The sequence below is a fragment of the Microcebus murinus genome, chromosome 4 (genome assembly GCF_040939455.1).
Source record: "Microcebus murinus isolate Inina chromosome 4, M.murinus_Inina_mat1.0, whole genome shotgun sequence".
NCBI lineage: Eukaryota > Metazoa > Chordata > Mammalia > Primates > Cheirogaleidae > Microcebus > Microcebus murinus.
Genome location: NC_134107.1, coordinates 75,270,029 through 75,290,777, shown reverse-complemented (window position 1 = coordinate 75,290,777; position 20,749 = coordinate 75,270,029). Strand labels below are relative to the sequence as shown.

General features: G+C 43.0%; 1 protein-coding gene across 5 annotated transcripts in view; it reads right to left on the bottom strand.

The window, feature by feature from the left end:
- The window catches only part of FAT3 (FAT atypical cadherin 3), a 635,879-nt gene that overhangs the window by 120,735 nt on the left and 494,395 nt on the right, over positions 1-20,749 (bottom strand). For 3 of the 5 annotated variants that reach the window (XM_076002418.1, XM_076002421.1, XM_076002419.1), the window contains exons 5-7: positions 8,994-9,308; positions 6,309-6,519; positions 5,812-5,880 (exon numbers count right to left, since the gene is read on the bottom strand). In XM_076002418.1, coding sequence (XP_075858533.1) covers positions 5,812-5,880; positions 6,309-6,519; positions 8,994-9,308 — 595 coding nt within the window. The remainder of the gene's footprint in view (positions 1-5,811; positions 5,881-6,308; positions 6,520-8,993; positions 9,309-20,749) is intronic. The other 2 variants (XM_076002420.1, XM_020286650.2) reach the window with 1 other exon arrangement.

The following is a 20,749-nucleotide window of genomic DNA, read 5'->3' as shown; positions in this document are numbered from 1 at the left end:
GTCTACCAATATAGGTAGCAGCCCCTGCTACACATTTCTAGGACATTTGCTCCTAGTTAAAGCAAGATTTCATGTAAAACAAAATCTTCCCCGAGTTTTAAAATGAATTTCTGACATGGGACCACAGAATCTAGACCAGCAGTTCACCATCAACCCTCACGCAATTTAACAACCGACCACTTAAGCATCCCATTTCATAAATGACTCCGCATCTCTCCCCCAGGTCTCATTTTTCAGGCTCCCTTTTAGCCTGCCAGGTGATTTCATTTTCATAGGAAACCATGTCCGAATCATCCAGGGTGAGAATATCAAATGCCAGGAGTCCATTTTCACTAGCAGCACATTCCGCTTAAACAAGGTGTGCTTCCTCAGAGCCAGTAACAGAACATGCAAAGCCAGAGTGTATTCGGAGCAGCAGCATTAGGCTAAACAAAAGGTGGGGACAAGGGAGGACACCGCCGAGCTGGTCTGAGTTTCAACAAAGTGGGAAATTAGAAAAGTCACAGCCTGAGCGTTGCTGCAGGGGTGTGCGGCAGAGATGGGTAAAAGCGAGGTTGTGAACAGCCCACATAACAGATAATTCACACCAGGGACGTCTCTCTTTGACCATTTTCAGTCAAGACAGGTGTAATAGAGTAAACAAAGAGCAGAAGAGGCATGTTGGATTTCTACTGGATTTCTAAAGCTAAACTTAGCAAGTGGGATTGTCCTAAAACGCTTTAAAAATGGGGCAGGAATGAAAATACAGGGTATCCCAAAAAGTCGCCATACGTAGGGATACTATAGCTAAATGTACCTTTGTTTACAAAATATTCATTATAAAATTTTACAACACTTTTCCTTTGTATGGAGACTTTTGGGACTTTGAGCCAGCAGCTACTGCTTAATTTGCTGGGCAGCAGAGCACTGGGCCATGATTTAGTTACGCTTTTCTTTTCAAAAGGGTACAAAGCACCATCGTCTCTCCATGAAGAGACACAACGGTGAAAAATCATACAGCTTCCCCTTTAGAAAAGCTTCCAGATCCCTCCCCAGCATGATCCCACTGCATGTGTAATTGTAAAAACACCAACCCAAATCTAGTAGTCACCAAGGGGAAGTGTTGTTATGTGAGAAGCTTCCAAAACACTGAGCCGCTGAATCTCAATGAATTCAGGGAGCCGTACACAAGCTGTTCAATCAGGTTCGGCACGTACACCGAACTTAAGGAAAAATGTTAAACACCAGTTAAGGTTTGATCATGAATAATTTTCTGCCTTGGAATGAAGCAAGCACAGTGCCTGGCTGAAAAGGGTATTTACATGGAAGGCAGAAGACACTGGGGAGAGGTCAGGAAACAGTGGTAGGAAGAAAAATCCCTTCTAGAATCTAGTTTAAAACTCTTTTTCTTAAAATAATCTATGAAGTGTTTTTAGGTTATTTTCCCACGTCTGCTCAGATGTGCTTCCCTGGACTAGATTGTTGCTATGGACAAAAGAGAGGCTTACTTGGGATGAAATTAGGGAAAGGGGACAGAGTAAGAAAAATGAAGTATTTGATGTTAATTTAATGGCTTTGAGCAACAGTCACCCTGGTGGAGGAATAGCTATATTAGAAATGGTACACAAACATGAGTTCTCTCAGGAGGATTGGGTAAGAGTTTTGTGTTAAAGAAATATGGCCACCTGGTTTGGGAAGGCCCAGAGATGCCCAAGCTCTAGTCAGAGAACAAAGCCACTGTTAGGGGTATCAGAGAAGTTAACTTGCCTACTCGATCCAACCCTAAATAAGCAATGGCTCCACTGGGGACAAGGTTCAAGAAGGACAGGCATGAGCTTACGAGACAGTAGCAGCCAAGAACCCACAGTCTTCAGGAACCTATGACAAGCTAAGGGTCAAGGTGGGTTTTACATATCTGCAACACAGAAAGATATTTCAGCTAGAGTTGGGTCAATGTGATAGCATTCACCATTGGAGAATTATTATTATTTTTTTAAGTAGCCCTTCTATTCTCTATACAGTGGGGGAGACAAATAAATAATGATATTTTAGGTGCTTACCATTTCCAAGGAAAATAATTTTTCTAGTCTAGGTCAGGTGAAAAGCTAAAAAATAAGTGGGTGGCAGCACCCTCCATCTCTACCTGTGGGTAAAGAGGAATTGTTTGAAGTGTGTAATAACGGTGGCCTTCACAATTCAAATATTTGCCATCAGGATAAAGATACGGGGACTGAACCGTGAACCAGATTGTGTGCACATCAGAGAGTCTGCAAATCAAGAAGCCGTGCAGTTGCACTCATAGTCTCCTGAGAAGTGTGAAGATATGTGATAAAGCCACAAAGGATTATGGGTTATTTGTGTTCCCTTCATTTTCTTTCTCTTTTAACACAGAGAAGGAACATGCTGTGCATTGGGCTGTTTAAACACAGAACAGCTGAACTTTATTATGTTTCCTTTTAATTACAGCTTTCTTAACTCAGTTACAAGTAGAGCTTCTGTTTCTGGAAGCTGAAGAGAGTTAGCTTCATAACATCATAAGCAGTGGTCTCTTTGGAGGAATGAGAAAGTGTTTGGCATACCCTTGGTGTAAAGGTCGAGGCCTAGGGACAGAATCTTGCTCACCACACGGTTTTTGTGAATTCACATCATGGGGGGGGGGGGAAGAAACACAGTTAAACAAGAATTGGCAAACTTGGAAGTGTGGAAATGAGACTACACTCTGGGGGAAAGCGTGCTGGAACACTGTTTCTGCTTACCTATGTGCATTCGTTAGTCATAGCACTTATAAGCGCTAGGCCAGGACACTGTGTTCTCTAACTCAGGGTCTCTATGGGTGTCTGAATGCAATGGGCCTACAATGGAACCAAATCTTGACTCCCCTTAGAAAGTCATAAGAGTATTTACCTAGGCAGAGATTGTACTTAAACATGAAACTTCATCTCAGATCCATGCTGACGTTATGTGCCTTGTGCCTATTCTTAGCAGCTAGAGTACACTGCTCAGTTTCTTGGGCACTGAGGGGCATTGTTCCCTCTCTATGTTGGCTTGGCTGAAGATGCGTAGGTAAGGAGGAAGGGCAGAAAGAGATGAGAGTTTCCGTGGCCAAAGATAAATAAGCAAGAAATCCTGAAAGCGAGAATGAAAACATCTGACTATGATAAAGGAAATCACAGGTATTAAGAGAAGGGGAAATATGTTGTCAACAGATTGAGAAAAAATGACTTGGATACATTAGAAAGATTTTCAAAAGTGGGATTTGGTGGAAAGGGGACTATATCAGTACTGAAAGCAACCAGCACCTGGTAAAGGATTTTTACTTCTGCAGTGAAATGAAGAGTTGGCGTTTCAAGATGTTGTCGGCTGGATGTGGGGATGGAAATAAAATCATGTTCTGTTTGGGCATCTGGCCCAGTAAGTTCAATTTGTGAAAGAAGCTAGGCTATATGTTACCAGATTTACAGTGAAATCTCTGTGACAGAGCATCCGGACCACAGGGACAACCCTGCAGGTCTTCACTAAGAGAACTACTCCGGGCACTGAAACCAAGGGGATTAAATAGGAAGAGTATAGTGTTTAGAAACACAGAGATGGAGAAACCTGGAAACTGATGCCATGTTCTTGATAATGGTTCCTAGATTTGTATTTGGAACAGCTGAAAAGGATTCCTTCCAGGGAGGGCTCTCATCTGTAAACTGCCTCTCTCTTTTTGGACCAGGGAAATTCTTACTTTATCAAAGGTGCTGATGACAGACAGTACAGTGGAAGGTCATACTGACCCTGGATAGGTTTCAGGAGGCATCAGTAGGGTTAAAGTATTGGCTGCCTGAGGCATCTCCATCAGTCACTACAGTTTATTCCACTTGCCCTGGGTAGATAGCAACAGAAGCATTGGCAGGCAGAAGGCATGAGGAGACATGGGCCTTGACCTTAAAGGTTAAGAATGGAAACAGGATAAACACAAATGAAAAAATACTACCGCACTAATAATGCAGACATGAAAAACTTGCAAGTAAGGTCATGCAGTGCTGCTAGGCATGCTTACCTACACACAGTCACATATGCGTGCAGGAGTGCAGAAGTGCTGTGAACCTGGCCTGAATAATGGGGGTCAGGAGGCTGGTATGAGACTGAGCATCAAAGAAGGTGTGCTTGTAGGATTTCTAAAGGAGTCCAATGGGAGGGCATCCCAGGGCACGTGGACGATGGGTGGGAAGTGGGTGGGTCAGGAGGCTGCGTGCACGGATTATGCAAGAGAGAGGGAGAGAAGTAGCACTGCCAGGCTGTAGAGGAGCTTGCAAACTGGACTAGCCAGGGAGGAGGGGCATAAACTGGTGTCTGATGAGAGAGGGCAACTCATGTCACCTCTGAGAACAGCACAGCAGGCATCCCATTGCCTGTTTGGTTTCTACTGCACTCTTCTTTGGGCTATTTAAAAGAAATCACCCACCATTGCACATGTCCCTGAAGACCCAGCTTGGGGGACACATGTTAAAACTGAGATGCATTTTCTGTGACTCTGATTAGGGCTGGCAATGAAGGAATCACCAAAGGTGACTGCACTGACAACCAGGCAATGAATATGTTGCACCAGAAAAGAAGCAACCGTGTCAGACGGTATCTTCTTGAGCTGAAAATGACTGAGAAGATAAATAGGTGGAGACATCGTTCATGGACCAGAAAAGGTTCCCATTTCAATGTGTTATGTGGAGACAAAGAAGGAATTGAAAGCTTGGAATGAGGACGGTCATGTATAGGGATGGCGTGATTAATGCCAATTAAGTAAAACAAAGATGTTTTACTGCAATTCCATAAAATGAAATGTGTGGAAAACAAGCAGTTTCTTTTGGGGAGCTCAGAGAACTCTCTACCAAGGTTTGACTGGGTGGGACAGGGGTGTTCTTTTTCTACGCCTAATTAATACAGATGTGGAACTTTCTAAATGCTTCCCCCAGATGCGGTTGTTCCTGGGAAGAGAGGCAGGTTCCTGGCCATCCTATCCAGGCAGAGATATGTGGAAGGAAATGATTCCCCCAGACCGGCTCTTTCCTGGATTCCCTGCCTCCTACAGAGAAGCGTGGGAAGTCAGCTTTGGCTCAACCCATGTGTCAGATCCGGCTGCACACGCTCCCGACTCTCGCCTCTCCCCTCTTAGCAACAGCCTATTTTGTTTCCTGGTGCTCTGCACTCATTTCCTCTCCAGTGCCTCTCCCTGCTGGTTTGTTGAGGGCCATCGTGCTGCTTCGCCCTTTTCCTTTTGCAGCCTGGCGTGCTTGCTTGCTTTCTTTCAAGGAATGTAAAGGTTGGCTCCTGAGGTCTGTCCTGCATGCTTCCATCTGCTTTCTCTATTCAGCTTGTGCAAGGGGCTGACTGGCTATATATCTAGGTTCCATTTCCTGCCCTTCCTTTCATGGACTGCAGCCAGGGGACTCTCCTGATGGGGCTTTTTGGTATATGAATGGCACTACTGCTGCAAAACAGAGGGGCTGGAATACATTTTAATTTATTTTACAATTGGAAAGGGCCCAGTTAAATAAACCAACCTACAAAAAAGATAAAACAACAAAAAGCCCACATACCTCAAAAGCAAAGAAAAAAAAAATTCAAAACAACCCACCCAAATTCCAAACCCCATCAAACCTCAAACAAAGGAGTCATTGGATACGAGTAATGCAATAGCTGTTAGAGGCATGTATGAAATCTGTGGGCTGCACTTCAGCCTGTCACAGGCAGTTATGAAAGATGTAATTCAATTTGCTTCAGAAAAAAAAAAAAAAACCGTAAAAGGCAGATTGGATAGCTGTATTTTAGCAAATGTGTTTGCACTAAGGGTACCTTCTGTTGAACAGTTCTGCCCACAAGCTGTCTGTAGAATATAGAACATCTCTCGAGCATGCTTGCCACCTTGAAGCAGGGCAGTCGGGAGCAGAAAAAAAAAAGAACAGAATGCAGAAAAAAGGTGAAGAAAAAGAGAGAAATGAAGGACAGCAAGTCTAGTACCATCAATACATTTAGAAATGAGATTAGCCAAGTGTGACAATAGAATTTAAATGACACACAGAAAGACATTAAGATTGCAGTAAATAACGTACTATGGAAAATCCAGCCAGAGAGCACTTTCTGTTCAGCTTAGCTACAGAATTGGAACGAAAGCACAGGTTGATTATTCATTTTACTGGCTCTTTTGTATTCCAGCACTATACATCTTTTAATCTTAGCACTAATTGTTAGTCTTTCTTTTTTTTCTTTTTTTCTTTTTCTTTTTTTTGCTAGTTGCTCCAAACAGTCAATTACCACATTGCATGATATTGCTCTGGAAGACTTGAACTTACCAACTATGTCAAACCACAGAGGGGTGTTAGCTGGCTGCACAGACACCACCCCCACAATCTCAGTTACTCTATCGCTTTCCATGACTGTGAAATTATAAAATGGCTCATCGAAGGTCAGCGGTATAGGTGAAGGGGGTGGTTTCTTAATCCATTCAATGTGCAGGCGGGCCGTGGAGGATTTCTGTGGGCGCCCATTGTCCACTGCCTTTATCTACTCACACACGGAGAGAACACAGAAAGACGTCTTAGAGCTCCGCTCCTTGCGGAAGTTTGGATCTGTCACTCACATGTTGCTGAGCCAACAGTCCTTCCCCATCACAGTGTCAGCAATGGGGGAAAAAGAGTGGAGACCTGGGGAGAACGGGCTTGGGAAGGGAGGGGAGTTGACCTAGTCACGCGGGGGCCTCACAGCAAGTGCACCAGAGTGTATCAGAATCACTGCCAACTTTACAGATACAGGATCCCTGAAAGAAAATGTTGCACTTACAATTTGTAGCGTTTTGTGGGCATGAATGATAGTTACGTGAGTAGGTATAGCTAATCGGATTCTTTATAGCTTGACCCTGAACCTCGCCTCTGGTGATAATACTCCAAAGGGGAGAAGATGCGCTGTGCATCCTTATTTACATGTGAATGCTGTGCATGGAGTTGTGTGTGTGTGTGTGTGTGTGTGTGTGTGTGTGTGTGTATGTGGTTGTGTTTTGCAGCTCCTTCCTTCTGCTCTATTCTGGAGAAGCTCTCCACTCACACAGGATCCCAGATGGGGGACAGGAGTAGGCTGGGGAAGGCAGCAGCCTGGGGCTAACTGCCTTTGAGGCCCTTCAGTTATGCCACCAGAGAAAGGGTGAGAGAACTGTCTTGGTGGCTGTGTGGGCCCCTGGAGGCAGTGTGGTGGGGAGGATGGTGCTAATGACTCTTCTCTATCTATGGTCGTAAGCCCACTGATACATGGGCTAAGGCAAGCATGTCTCCTTGCCCAGCTGTGCAGGGTGATCTGCTATGGTGTCCTGGACTCAAATGGGAGGGTCACAAAGTCCCATAAGCAGAAAACACTGACAGAAAACCAAAAAGGGAAAAACAAAACAAAACAAAATAAAATACATTTTAAAAAGGATTTTGAAATATTGCATTTAAAAATAGCATTTATGGGCACATAACTAATAGTTATAATCTTTGAAAACACTGGCAATTCATAGCACCCACATGCTACACGTTCATGGATTGCTTTGCCCAGGAATATCCTTGTGGGATGGAGAACCCTTCAAAACGCATGTCTTCCCTGGGAGCTAAGACAGGGATTTGGGTACAGATGGCTTTGGGTTGGGGGAATGCTCTCAGGAAGAAGGAAGTAAAGAGATCAGAACTGCAGGGTAGGAGCGACACAGTAATGGGTCTTGGCCAACCCAAGACATCCCATGGGAAGCTCTGAATCGTTCATTACATCACAGAGCTGAATCACCTCAAATCAGGGGGATTGGACTTTTGCATCTGGGTGTGGGTTGGCTGTGGGCTGCTAGGCTGGGGGTGGGAGTGTGGAATCTCTTGGGCCAAGAGTCAGCCAAGAAAGATCCTCTGGAGGAGGAGGAAGCTGTGAGCCCTTAGTACCCAGCTCTTGCAGCAGCTGGGGGACAGACGAACCAGTCTGGGAAGGAGATCTGGGCAGGACACCGAGAGTACCCATGGTAGTCTATACAGCCCTCCAAGATTCCACACTGCACATCTCACACAGCAGTGTGTATCACATCAGAGCTTCTAAGGGCAGAAATAGAAAGACAGAAGGCAGAGTTTTACTGTCTTCTTTTCTCTACCCACTGTTCTGGATTCATTACTGAGCAGGACAAGGAACCCAAGTCCAGACCACAGGAGTGAAAAGATAAATCAAAGGAACTCAGGCCATCCTTTAAAATGCTAAAGGACTGACTGTACACAGCAGCGAAAGCTGAGGACAGAGAGCAGGATGGCAGATAGAGCCAGCCCTTGATGGCTGTTGGGATCCTGGATGGTGCCCACCACTTGTAAGGCTGGCCACCTCCTCTCTGGAACAGGTGCTGCATGGCTGAAGTGGTTGGGAGAGTAGGGAGCACTCTGGCACCTTGCATATGGGAGCTTAAATGTCTACATGAGATAGGGCTCATGTTTCTTTTTATTTTTAATTTTCCAACTTAATGAAAAGCGTAGTCACTTTATACTTGAGGTTTTTTTTTTCACATTTCACAGAATAAACATTGCTGTGATTTGTGTCTCACAATTTACACAGCTAAATTCATGTTCTATCACATTGTTCAACAATTACAAAAGTTGTTTTCTATGGGAAGTCTTGGGGACACATTGAGCAGTATGGGTGGGATGTGTCACTGTTCTTCTACCTTTAGTTTTCACCTATGTTCAGTGCCTTGAGACTAATTTAGGGCTGCAGAGAGTGTGGTTGAGTATGTGGTAGACAGGCTGTGGCCTGGGAATAGGGGAAAATGCTGACGGGACACAGCCGAAGGAAACCATCTCATTACTTAAGAATATCGCCAGAAGAGGCAGGAGTTCTCACCTGTGCTTGCCTCCCAGAAAGATGCCTTCCACAGCTGTGGGGCTTTATACTTTACTCCAAAGATATATTGCTCAGAGAAATATACATGACTAAGAAAGTAACCCCTTCCCCAATCAAGGTTGCTGGAGTTCAGAAGCTCTTACCGTTAGGATGTCGTAACTCCCTGCTGTAAATTGCTTCCTGGAAGAAACCATGCCGGTTTTAGGGTCAATGAAGAACTTCCCGTCATCATTGCCATCCACGATACTGTAGGAGATCTCTGCATTGGGGCCCTCATCTCTGTCAAATGCAAAAGCCCTATAAATGGGCTCCCCCCTCTTCTTTCGGTCGCGTTCGGGCAGCTTGATCTGGTAGACCTTCTCCGGGAACTGGGGTTTGTTGTCATTTTCATCCAGAACCTGAACCACCACCCAAATGGTTGACTGTTTCGGAGAGGGACCGCCATCTGTCACAGTCACCTGAGTTTTCAAAAGGAAAGTATGATGCAGTCAGAAAGGAGGAGAACTATTCTTGCTATTCCTCCCACTGCCCACCCCATAAAGGTCAATTCTGTGCACTGGGGCATCTCAACTTTTCTTGGTCCTGGAGTTCATTTCAAATGTATAACTCTTCACAGTTCATCCATAAAAGGAGGGGGATGCCCCAAACCAAGTAATGGGAATCACCGCGGAAAAGGGGGCAGGGAAGTAGGGCTGTCTTAGTGCATTAGGCTGCGATATCAAGTGAACATAGATTGTGTAGCTTTTAAACAACAGAAATGTATTTTTCACAGTTCTGGAGGCTGGGAAGTCCAAGATCTAGGCACCAGTGGTGTCTGGTGAGGGTTGTTCTGTGCAGTGCCTTCCAGCTGTGTCTCCACATGTGGAAGGGGCTAGCTAGCTCTTTGAGGTCCCTTTCGGAAGGGCACTAATCCCATTCTTGAAGATGGAGCCCCCACAACCTAAGCACCTCAAAGGTCCCACCTTCTAATGCCATCACCTTGGGGATTAGGTTTCAACATGCAAATTTCAAGGGGGATCCAAACATTCAGACCATAGCAAGGGCTCATTGTGATGTGAAATGAAGAGGGAGAAGACATAGGATTGCCTTTACAAAATACACTACCTTATATAAATGAAGTGAATCTAAAATATGCACCCAAACAGACACAGAATATGATGTAACCATTATTATACATTAACCCACCAGTGTTTCTTCTAATCCATGGATAACACAAAATTCTTTTAGTATTCATTTTCTTCTCGTTTTATCTTGCTATGGACTGAATTATGTCCCCTTCCAAATTCACATGTTGAAGCTCTTATGTGACTGCACTGGCTATAAGGCCTTTCAGGAGGTGATTAAGGTTAATTGAGGTCATAGGGTAGAGTCCTGATCTGACAGCATTGGTGTCCTTATAAAAGAGGGAGACCAGAGATCTCCATGTCTCTCTGCCATGTGAGCACATAGTGAGAAGACAGCTGTCCACAAACTGGGAAGAGAGCCCTCATCAGAAAGAAAACCCTGCCAGAACTTTGACCTTGGACTTCCCAGTCTGCACACTATAACCTGAATGTTTGTGTCCCCCAAAATTCCTATGTTAAAATCTGATCTCCAATGCAATAGTATTAAGAGGTGTCACCTTTAGGTGGTGATTAGATCATGAGAGAGTAGCCCTCATGGATGGGATTAGTGCTCTTATAAAAGAGGTCGAGGAGGCTTGCTTGTGCCTTCTACCACATGAGGACACAGTTAGAAGGTCCCGTCCATGAGGAACAAACAGGCCCTGGCCAGGTACTGAATCCAGTGGTGCCTTGGTCTTGAATTCTCAGCGTCTAGACATGTGAGCAATAAATTTCTGTTGTTTAAGCCACACAGCCTATTGTATTTTATTATGATAATCTGAGCAGACCAAGACACATCTTCATGTAAAATTTGATTTTTACATTGTCACTGAACAAAAGGAAAACTGTGATATACACTTCACTGTTTAGATCGCTGGTTTAAAGTACATTTGACATTTAAAATGTTTTACCAATCGGAAGAATATTTTTTTCCTCTTTGGAAAATGGGAAGGGGATGTACAGCCCTTCCCATGTCTCTGTGATGCTATTCTTATGTGCGTCTGTGAAAACTGAGAGAGGAGAGTAATGAAGAACACATGTATAAAGAATTTTCGTGGCAAATATAAAGTCTTTGAGTCTTAGTGTGAATAGTTTTCTTATTGGTCATAGTGATGGTAATCACTATGATATTAACACCTATCGAGCAGATGGGGTGACAAAGTTTATACAGCACTCTTTCCTGCATTATCTCATTTACTTTCCAAAGCATACTCTTAAGTAAGTGGAGCGGGTTTATTTATTCCCATTTCACAGATGAGAAAACAGACTCAGAGATCCCATTAATAAGTGCTAAAGTTACATATTGAACTTTTGGCAATTCTTAATGTTTTGTGTAACTAAAAACCATGCAAGAACCTATATTTCTTTTAATCATTACCTTGAATAAAACAAATTATAACTTTTAAATATGAATTTGGAGGCTGGCAGGAACATAAAGATGCATGAAACATCCTCAATGGGAGGGGAAAAAAACGTGAATCAAAGTGGCTGGTCAGCTATTTTTTCACCTAATAAAGCAACCTGACAGGAATAACTGTAAAAAGGGCCAAAAATGTCGGAAAACAAATTAAAGGCTTTTTGCAAAATGGAATTGCAATCTAGTTCAGTTTCTCTTACAAGCTGCCTAGGAGGATTGCGTTAATAGACTTAGGATACATTTTCATAGGAGTTCCTGCTTTCTTTGAAAAATCAATCAAGTTTTCTTTCAAGGTTATTTTCTCATTGGTTTGTTGTATTTCACAAAAGAACCACATCAGGACCAATACATGCCAAGGCTGGATTCTGACTCTGAGCTAATTCCTGGACAGTCTAAGTTCTGAAGAGGCACATCCTGCCGCTGCTGCCGAAGTCAAATGTTACACTCCCAGGTGAGTTGTGTGGACCCAAACACATTGATCGTTTTGCCTCTTTTCTGCTTGAACAGCTCCTTTCCAAATTCAGGCAACTCTCACTGTCTTCATTGTGCACAAAATCACTTCCTCATTGCTTGTCAATAAATGCCCTGTAATGGACTCTGTGGTGACGTTCAGGAGCTGCCTCTGGGCCAGGTGGCTGCCAAGGAAAGGAGCCTCTTTTGGTGGCAGTTCACTGGTCATTGGAGGATCCTGCCACTATTAAAATGCTTTCTTTTGGAGTAGACCTGGATCTACAAACCAAGGCCCTTGAGGTGTCTACCTACAGGTAAGAAGAGTGGCACTGCCCAGGCTCGTGAAGCAACTCCCGAGGGTTCCAGGAGAGTGGGGTCACCTAGTCATCACCTCACCACCTTTAATTTACCTAAAACTCTTCCCCTATGATAAGAGGTAAAAAGAACATTCAGACACCAAAGGGTCTCTGTAAGTAATGAACATACAATCTCCCAAAGGCTTCTAGCTCTATGATTCTATGAATGGGGGCCGGAGGGGGTGGGGCAGACATGAGCTACTCAAAAGCAGGGACTTTGTCTTTTTCACCTCTTTCCTGGAACCTAGACCATTCTCCATTGGAATGGAGCTGGGTGCTCCATTCTCAAGCACCCAGCTCCCACAGGTTACACCCTTTAGTCCTCCAACACTCTCTCTTCCCTGAGTGCCACCCCTAAACCTTCGCTGAGATTGCCTACTCATCTTTTAGGTACCACTTAAATGTCCCTTCTTCACAGCTGCCTTCTTGGACCTCACAGTCCAAGTGCCAGCTGCCCTGCTCCCTAATCAAATAACCCTGTGCTTGTCTTTTGTAGCACTTACCATTGTGGAAACTAATTAAATATATGATTCCCCACTTAAGTCGGTAAGCTGCATAAGGGCAAAGTCAGACTGTGCTTGTTTTGTTCTCTGCTCTCTCCCCTGTGCCAAGCCACATAGAACATGCTTATTTAATGCTTATTTAATGAATTAGATTCTAATCCAGGTCCTACTTGGACAGGCTCTTTAGCCAATAGTATCCCCTTATAAAACCTTCAGCGATCACTCAAAACCCTTTACAACATAGCTCCAATCTGCCTTTCCTGCCTTTTTGCCAATTACTCCTCCATCTCCCTACCCATGGTTTCAACTATTACCTACATGCTGGTCATTCTCCAATGTGTAAGCCCATTTCCTGAGCGTCAAACTAACACGTTCAATTATTTACTAGCAATCTACTTTCTGGACCTTTCACATGTACCTCAGCAATCCCAAACTGAAATCATTACCCTCAAACCTCCTGCTTCTCCTATGTTCACTGTCTCAATGAATGACACCCCATCTACTCACACAATGGGGCACACCAGAATTCTGGCCTCCTTCTCTGAGTAAATATCTATATCCATTCAAACTTGGAGGTCAGCAGGTATCTCACAGACACCTCCCACACAGGTATCTCAGAAACACCTCCCACACCAGTCTCCTCTGCCATGCTGCACTAGGACACGCTTCATTTGCATCTTGCTTGGATGGCTACAGTAGCCTCCTAGTCTCCCTGCCTGCAGCCTTTGCCTTTCTTGCAAAGTGTTATTTCTTCTCTAAAAATCTGATCATGTCACTGACCTGTATAGCACTCTTCAGGGGCTCTTTGAGGACAAAGATCTGGCCGGATCCCTTTTGGTTCTGGCCAGCCTTGATCATCAGCATGCACTATCTGCCCCTTTCCCACCTCTGTGTTCAGTTACACCATGAGCTTAGGGTGTCCCAAGTATGCCATGGTCTTATACCTACATTCCTTTGCATAGCCATTCTCCTCCATGGAATGCCTTCTCCTGGGAATACACCTGACTTATTCTAGAAGCTGCAATCCAAACACTCCTATGAAGCTGTTCCCTGCCTCCTGCAGACTGATGTGGGTTCCCTCATCATGTTTCCAACCCACTGTATGTATAAGTTCTAGGACACTAATTGTCATTTTACATTTTCAGTGTCTGCTTGCTTGTTAGTCTCCATTCAACCCTTTCAGACGATGAGCAACTTGAGGTCAAGAACTGTGTCATACTCATTGCTAGATTCTGGTATCTGGTTCAGCTCTAAGTGCTAAATAAATGTTGTTGACTGAAATCAAGAATTAATTTACCTAAAATTCTTCCCCTATGATAAGAGGTGAAAAGAACATTCAGACACCGAAGGGTCTCTGTAAGTAATGAACATACAATCTCCCAAAGGCTTCTAGCTCTATGATTCTATGAATGGGGGCCGGAGGGGGTGGGGCAGACATGAGCTACTCAAAAGCAGGGACTTTGTCTTTTTCACCTCTTTCCTGGAACCTAGACCATTCTCCATAAATGTTTGCTGCATTGAACCCTATTGCCAGCCTCAAAGTCTTAATTTCAACTATTATTTCTCTGGGCCCACTCATCAGTCCTGCCATGTTTGTACCTGGAATATTAATCATCGATGATTACAACAAATTCTCAGATTTCATACTTCATGGTGTCTTAGTCCTCAACCCACTCCTTGGGATTAGCCCATATGGAGGGAGTAGCAGCACTGAAGATGGAAGCAAAACTAACTGAGATAAATCCCCACCATCTCCTCCCCTGCATCATTTTTCATTAACGATGCATGAAAAGAGCCATTGTTTAGAAGTGATCCATGTGTACTCTCACCCTGTCACAATGGGACAAAATACAGAGCCAACCTAACTTAGATTTTTTTGTTGTCATCATCGATCAATAATGTGGTTCTGGGCAATTAATCAAAAGCCTGAAAGCTTAATTTCTTTAGGTGCTAACACCTAATAAAATGAGCCACAGATAGTTCAGTACCACTGAAAGGAAAGTGCAGCCCATTTCATCTTCCTGTGATGCCCTTGTGCTCTGTGAATGTCGGGCAGAACAAGAAGGCAACCAACATGTGCCCAGTGGATTTACAATGACACAACTATAAAGCGAAAATGGCTTCAGGTCTGTTCCTGGTAGATGCAAGAGCTTTATGGGACCAAAAGTGAATGGACACTGAGAACTCTGGAGTTACGTAGCTGGTAGAAGTTTATACCTCTCACTCATGGAAATTACCTGATGTATTTATTTTTGTTGTCTCTCTCCCTCCAACAGAATATAAGTATATAAGCTGTCTGAGAGCAGAGACCTTGTCCACTGCCTTGGTTTGTAGTGATTACAAGAGTGTCTAGAATATATTAAATATTTCTAAGCTGGAGAGATCAAATCTGGTACTCTCCTCATCTGTTAATTCATCCCAAATGGCTATTTCCAGACCATTGTATTTAAAGTTGTAAACCCTTCTTAGGAGATTACATATTCCCCGCCTCTGTTTTATACAACAGTCCCTCTTAGCCGTGGTTTCACTTTCCAAGGTTGCAGTTACCTGTGGTTCAATACAATAAGATATTTTGAGAGAGAGACAGAGGAGAAAGAGAAACCACAGTCACATAACTTTTATTACGCTATACTGATATAATTGTTTTATTTATTAGTTATTGTTGTTAATCTCTTACTGTGCCTAATTTATAAACTTATTCACAGTTATATAGGTATACATAGGAAAAAACTATATATATATATATATGTATATATATATACACACATATATATACAGCTCAGTATATCTGTGATTTCAGGAATCCACTAGAGATCTTGAAATGTATTCCCCTTAGATAAGAGAGGACTGCTGTATTTGTCCTTGACACTTTATCATTATTTTATATTTTATATATTTCACTTATGTGCTTACTACTTATCCATGTCTACTAGACTATGACCTCCATAAAGCATAGATTTTCATTTATTTTGTTCACAGATATATTGCTAGCATCTACAACAATGTCTAACAGGGGTCCTCAAACTTTTTAAACAGGGGGCCAGTTCACTGTCCCTCAGACCTTTGGAGGGCCAGACTATAGTTTAAAAAAACTATGAACAAATTCCTATGCACACTACACATATCTTATTTTGAAGTAAAAAAACAAACGGGCAAAAATACCTGCATGTGGCCCGCGGGCCGTAGTTTGAGGATGCTTGGTCTAGAAGAACATAGTAAGCATGCAATAAATATTTGTTGAATGAATGAATGAATGAACTATTTACCTAGTGCCCTTTAGGTAAAAAGATATTTTTGAGGCAGATTGGAAGATCAACCAACCAACCAACAAATATGGATGTATACCAAATTCACCCTTTCCCCTCATCCTAAATTCTCTGTAATATTTGGGACCTGCAAGCATCTGGCCTCAGGTTAGATCTATTCAATAAGAAGAACTCAGTTTCTTATGAAGCAGTGCATTTGTGGTATGATAGGTTCAATTCTCACAAAGCTCTCCTTTGAAAAATTTTAATTGACAAAAAATTGCATATATTTATGATATACAACATGTTTTGATGCATGTATAAATATATCAAATGGCTTAATCAAGATAATTAATCTATGCATTAGCTCATATACTTAGCAGTTTTTGTGGTGAGAACACTTAATCTACTCACTTAGTAATTTTCAAGTATACAATATTTTGTTATTAACTATAAACACCATGATGTAAAATAGATCTCTTGAACTCGGTCTTCTAATTGAAATCTTGTATCCTTTGACCAACATTTCCCTATTCACAACTCCCCACCCTCACCTCTGGTAGCCACTATTCTACTCTCTGCTTCTATGAATTCATACGTTTTCAGATATCACATAAGGGGGTCACGTGACATTTGTCATTCTCTGCCTGGCTTATTTCACTTAATATAATGTCCTTCAGGTTCATCCATGTTGTTGCAAATGACAGGATTTCTTTCTTTTTTTTTAAGGCTGAATAGTATCTCATTGTTTATATATGCCACATTTTCTTCATTCATCTGTTGATGGACACTTAGGTTGATTCCATATCTTGGCTATTGTGAATAGTGCTGCAATGAGTGTGGGAATGGAAACTTCTCTTCCACATACTGATTTCATTTCTTTTGGACATATACCAAGAAGTGGGATTGCTGGTTGTTCACATGTTGGTTCTACTTTTAGTGTTTTGAGGAACCTTCATACTGTTTTCCATTATGGCTGTACTAATTTTCATTCTCATCAACAGTGTACAAGGGTTCCTTTTTCTCCACATCCTCCCCAACACTTCATGAAGCTTTTCATAACACTGATCCCAGACTTACCTGCTTGTACTTATCATTGACTGCCTGTAGTTTCCTATAGACTAGTTTTACTCTTTGTTACTCTACAGAAAAGGTCAAATTCCTCTTCCAAGTTACCCAAGTCATATATTGCCATGGAACACAAAACTATGCAGCTTAAAATAACCAGCATCTTTTTTTTATCACCTTCCATAGTATAGGCATTTCCTATTTGGAGCCTCTCATGCAATCACAATTACAGGTAGCTGGGCCTGTAGTTAGCTGACATGTCTGTTGGTTGGTGGTGGCCACTGGCTGGGACCTCAGCTAGGTTCTAAGAGCAAGTGGCCTGCAGGACAGAAAAATGACTGCTACTAGTTTCTTAAATCCTGGGCTCAGAAACTGGTACAGCATCACTTGTGCCATATTCTACTGTCCAACAGTTCAAGGGTCCAGATTTAAGAAGCGAGGTTATAAACCCTGCCTCTAGATGGGAGTAGGGCCAAGTAATTTAGAGAGCTATGTTTTAAAACTGCTGTACTCATAAAAATCCTAAAAGATATTTGAAGATCCTTTACCCAGATTGAAAAATTCTAATTCATATAATTACCTCTCAGATCATTCATTATATGTAAATGAATCATTATTCATTATATTGTTTCCCTCTTTCAGGGTGTTTTCCCATATACCAGCTTCCTTCTTAAAACGCGATGGTCAGGACAGCACAGGAGACTAACTCTGATCTGTGCAAAGTCCCTCCATTGTCCTAGAGACAATCTCACCTCTTTATTCAGTCCATGGCTATGCTTATTTTGGGCAGAAGCCACGTCACACAGCACTGTGATATGAAAACATTAAACCACTTGGGTCTTTTCCTGGAAAAAGCAATAAACTATAAGTGTGTGGTTTCCTTTTGTGGGTATAAGTATAGCATTTTACATTTGTCCCCATTAAATCTCATCTTACTGGTAATTTTGGCTCCCTATTCTAGGCTTTTTGGGATAATGATAACAGGTAACATGCATAAAAACTTACAATGCACAGCTCATTCATTGTTCCCTTTAATTATTACAACAATCTCACGAGATAGGTACTGTTATCACACCAATTTAATAGACAAGGAAACTGAATTCAAGAACTTGTCAAAGGTCACCCTACTCTTAAGTGGGAGAGCTTTGTTTTAAACCCAGCTGCTTGGTCCTAAACCAGGGAGCAGCCTATCCATATAACCAAAAACATTTGTACATGGTTAATGTTTTGAAAAGCAAAACAAAAACACATTATCTACGGATGCTTTCATGCTACAGAAGTATAGTTGAGTAGTTGAGGCTGATCGCTATGGGCCACAGAGCCTAATATGTACTTTTTGGCCCTTTACAGAAAAAGTTTGCTGACCCCCGGTCTAACCCATTATGTTCTGCTACTTATACTGATATCACTTATTGAGCCTGCTTTGCTCTATCCTATGCTAGATCATTTACATGAGATTGTCACTTTTTCACAGGAATCCAGTGTAGGCATTGACATTTCTATTCTGCAGCTGGAGACAATGAGGCTTAGAAATCAGTAACTTTTGAAAGGCCACTCAGTCAGAAAGTGACAGAATGTGGGTTTGCACCCCAGTTACATGCTCTTTTCCTACACTGTGCAGCCCTTGCAGAAGCATCTGTTAACCACCTGTTTAAAATCCCCTCCCCAAGTGTGGCTTTGGATCCGTATTAAGCTCTTCATTGTGCTTCTAGAATCAAGCCTTTTCCCTCCCTTGATAATTGGGTCCACCTTTGACTGTCTCTAGTTTTTGGCACCTTTCTGTCCACCTCAATTGCTTAAAAACTGCCACTGAGGCATGGGGCACGGCTGCAGCTTCTTTCTCCACCACAAGACCTGAGACCCAAACTTATTTAGTGCAGCTAGCTAGATCCTCTCCTACTGTTAATACTTTGTGACAGCTCTCTGTCTCAAAATTTGCTCTACCTTTCTGTGCAGAAAATTATTCCCCCTAATTGTGGGGATGGCAGTGGCAGGAAGGAGGGCCTGGGTGGCTTTGGTTTCTGCCCTTCTCTTATTTGTCAGGCACTGTGTGTTCACCATGTGCAGGCACTGTTCAAACTGCTAAATACTAAGTCATGGGTCCTTACGCGGGTCCTGGTGATAGGGAAAAGCCCCACCCCCACCCCCTGGTGGGCCCTGAGGTAAAATCCGCTCCAATTGATTGGATATATGCTCATTGCTGCTGAGTGCTCTCTCAATCCTGCTACTGATTGGTCGCTTTTGAATCCCACCACTGATTGGACAACCCCTGGCGCCCATAGCTGATTGGTTGTGTGTAACCCCAAGAAATGTATAAAACTGGAGAAGGACAAGGAAACGGTGCTCAGAATTTGGTGGCATGCCCCTCCGAGCCCGCTGGCGAAATAAAGGCTGATTCTCCGACTCTGTGTGTGCCACTCGGTTGTTTCCCCGGTCAGTTGCTATAACACTTGCTGTAACACTGGAGGAAGATAAGATTAGTATCCCCATACTACAGATAAGAAATAGGCACAGAAAGGTGAAGCAGAGTGGCATCCAAGCTGGTCTGAGGTCTGCACTCCTAACCAGCACCTCAGGCTGCCTCTCATCTAGATGCTTGCCCCTCCTTCCTCAGAACACAGGAACATGTCCTTTCATTGGCCTCAGCACTGTAATTTCAGCACAGCCTGGACAGGGATGGCAAGCATACGGCATGGGGGCCATGGCTGCTCTGTCCTGCCGGCTGCACCTGGAGGCCAAAGGAAACATGAACAATTCACTGCTCACCCTGATGGTGGGATGTGGCCTCAGACTCTTCGGAGATGGAACTCTCCAGATAGCTGTCACTACCAATCAATCTGTCACCATCTAGGCTGAATACTGCTTGTTCTAGGTGAAACACCCCAAATATCAAGTATCCTTGCATTCATACTTGGTTGCCACGGTTAAATAAAACTTCTAGAAGGCCACTGGCTTGGACTGAGCTCCTGCACCAAGCCCAATAGACCAGACCAAAATGGAGTCATGCATGCTGAAGCTCCACCCCACCAAGCACAAGCTAAGTTGTTTATCTGACCTTGGGAGAACTTAGAGGAAGGAGGTGGGGTGGGGGAAGGAGAAAAAGGGAGAGAGACAAAATGAATATGAGAGAATATGAGACTACCCAAATCCCCAAACAGGCCAGTTTTAGCTGGCATGATAAGGGAGTCCTCTCTGCTTTAACTTTTACAAGAAAAGTAACATTGAAATGACCGACCCACTTTCTCTTCTCTGCTTCTGCTCAGCCCTTTTCTGTCTATAAAGCCAACCTCCTCTGCTCAGCTCATGGGAACACTTGTTCTATTTTATGGAATGAGATGTTGCTTGATTCTAGAATTGCAAATAAAAGCCAATTAAGACCTTCAAACTACATTGGTTGTAATTTTGTCTTTTGACACCACAGACCACCCTGTATCCTGACAATACTCCTTCTTCTCCAGTACTTTGTACCTTTATTCTCATCTTCCTGATAGCTGTGAGCTATTTTAACATCTTATACATCTTTACTCTAAAGTAAAGGACAAAACTCAAAAGATATTTATTTCTCCCTCTTCCCATTAATTATCAAAAGTCTCGGGGCCTAGCTAACAGATTCTAGGCAAGGAAGAAATCTGAAGATGAAGCCATTTAGACTAAGGCAGAGTGTCCAACCACATTCAGCAAATAGGCTTTAGATGTGCTGCCATGTTGATCTTCTTAGCTCCTGGGTAGACAAACGTGACCTTATACACATGGACCA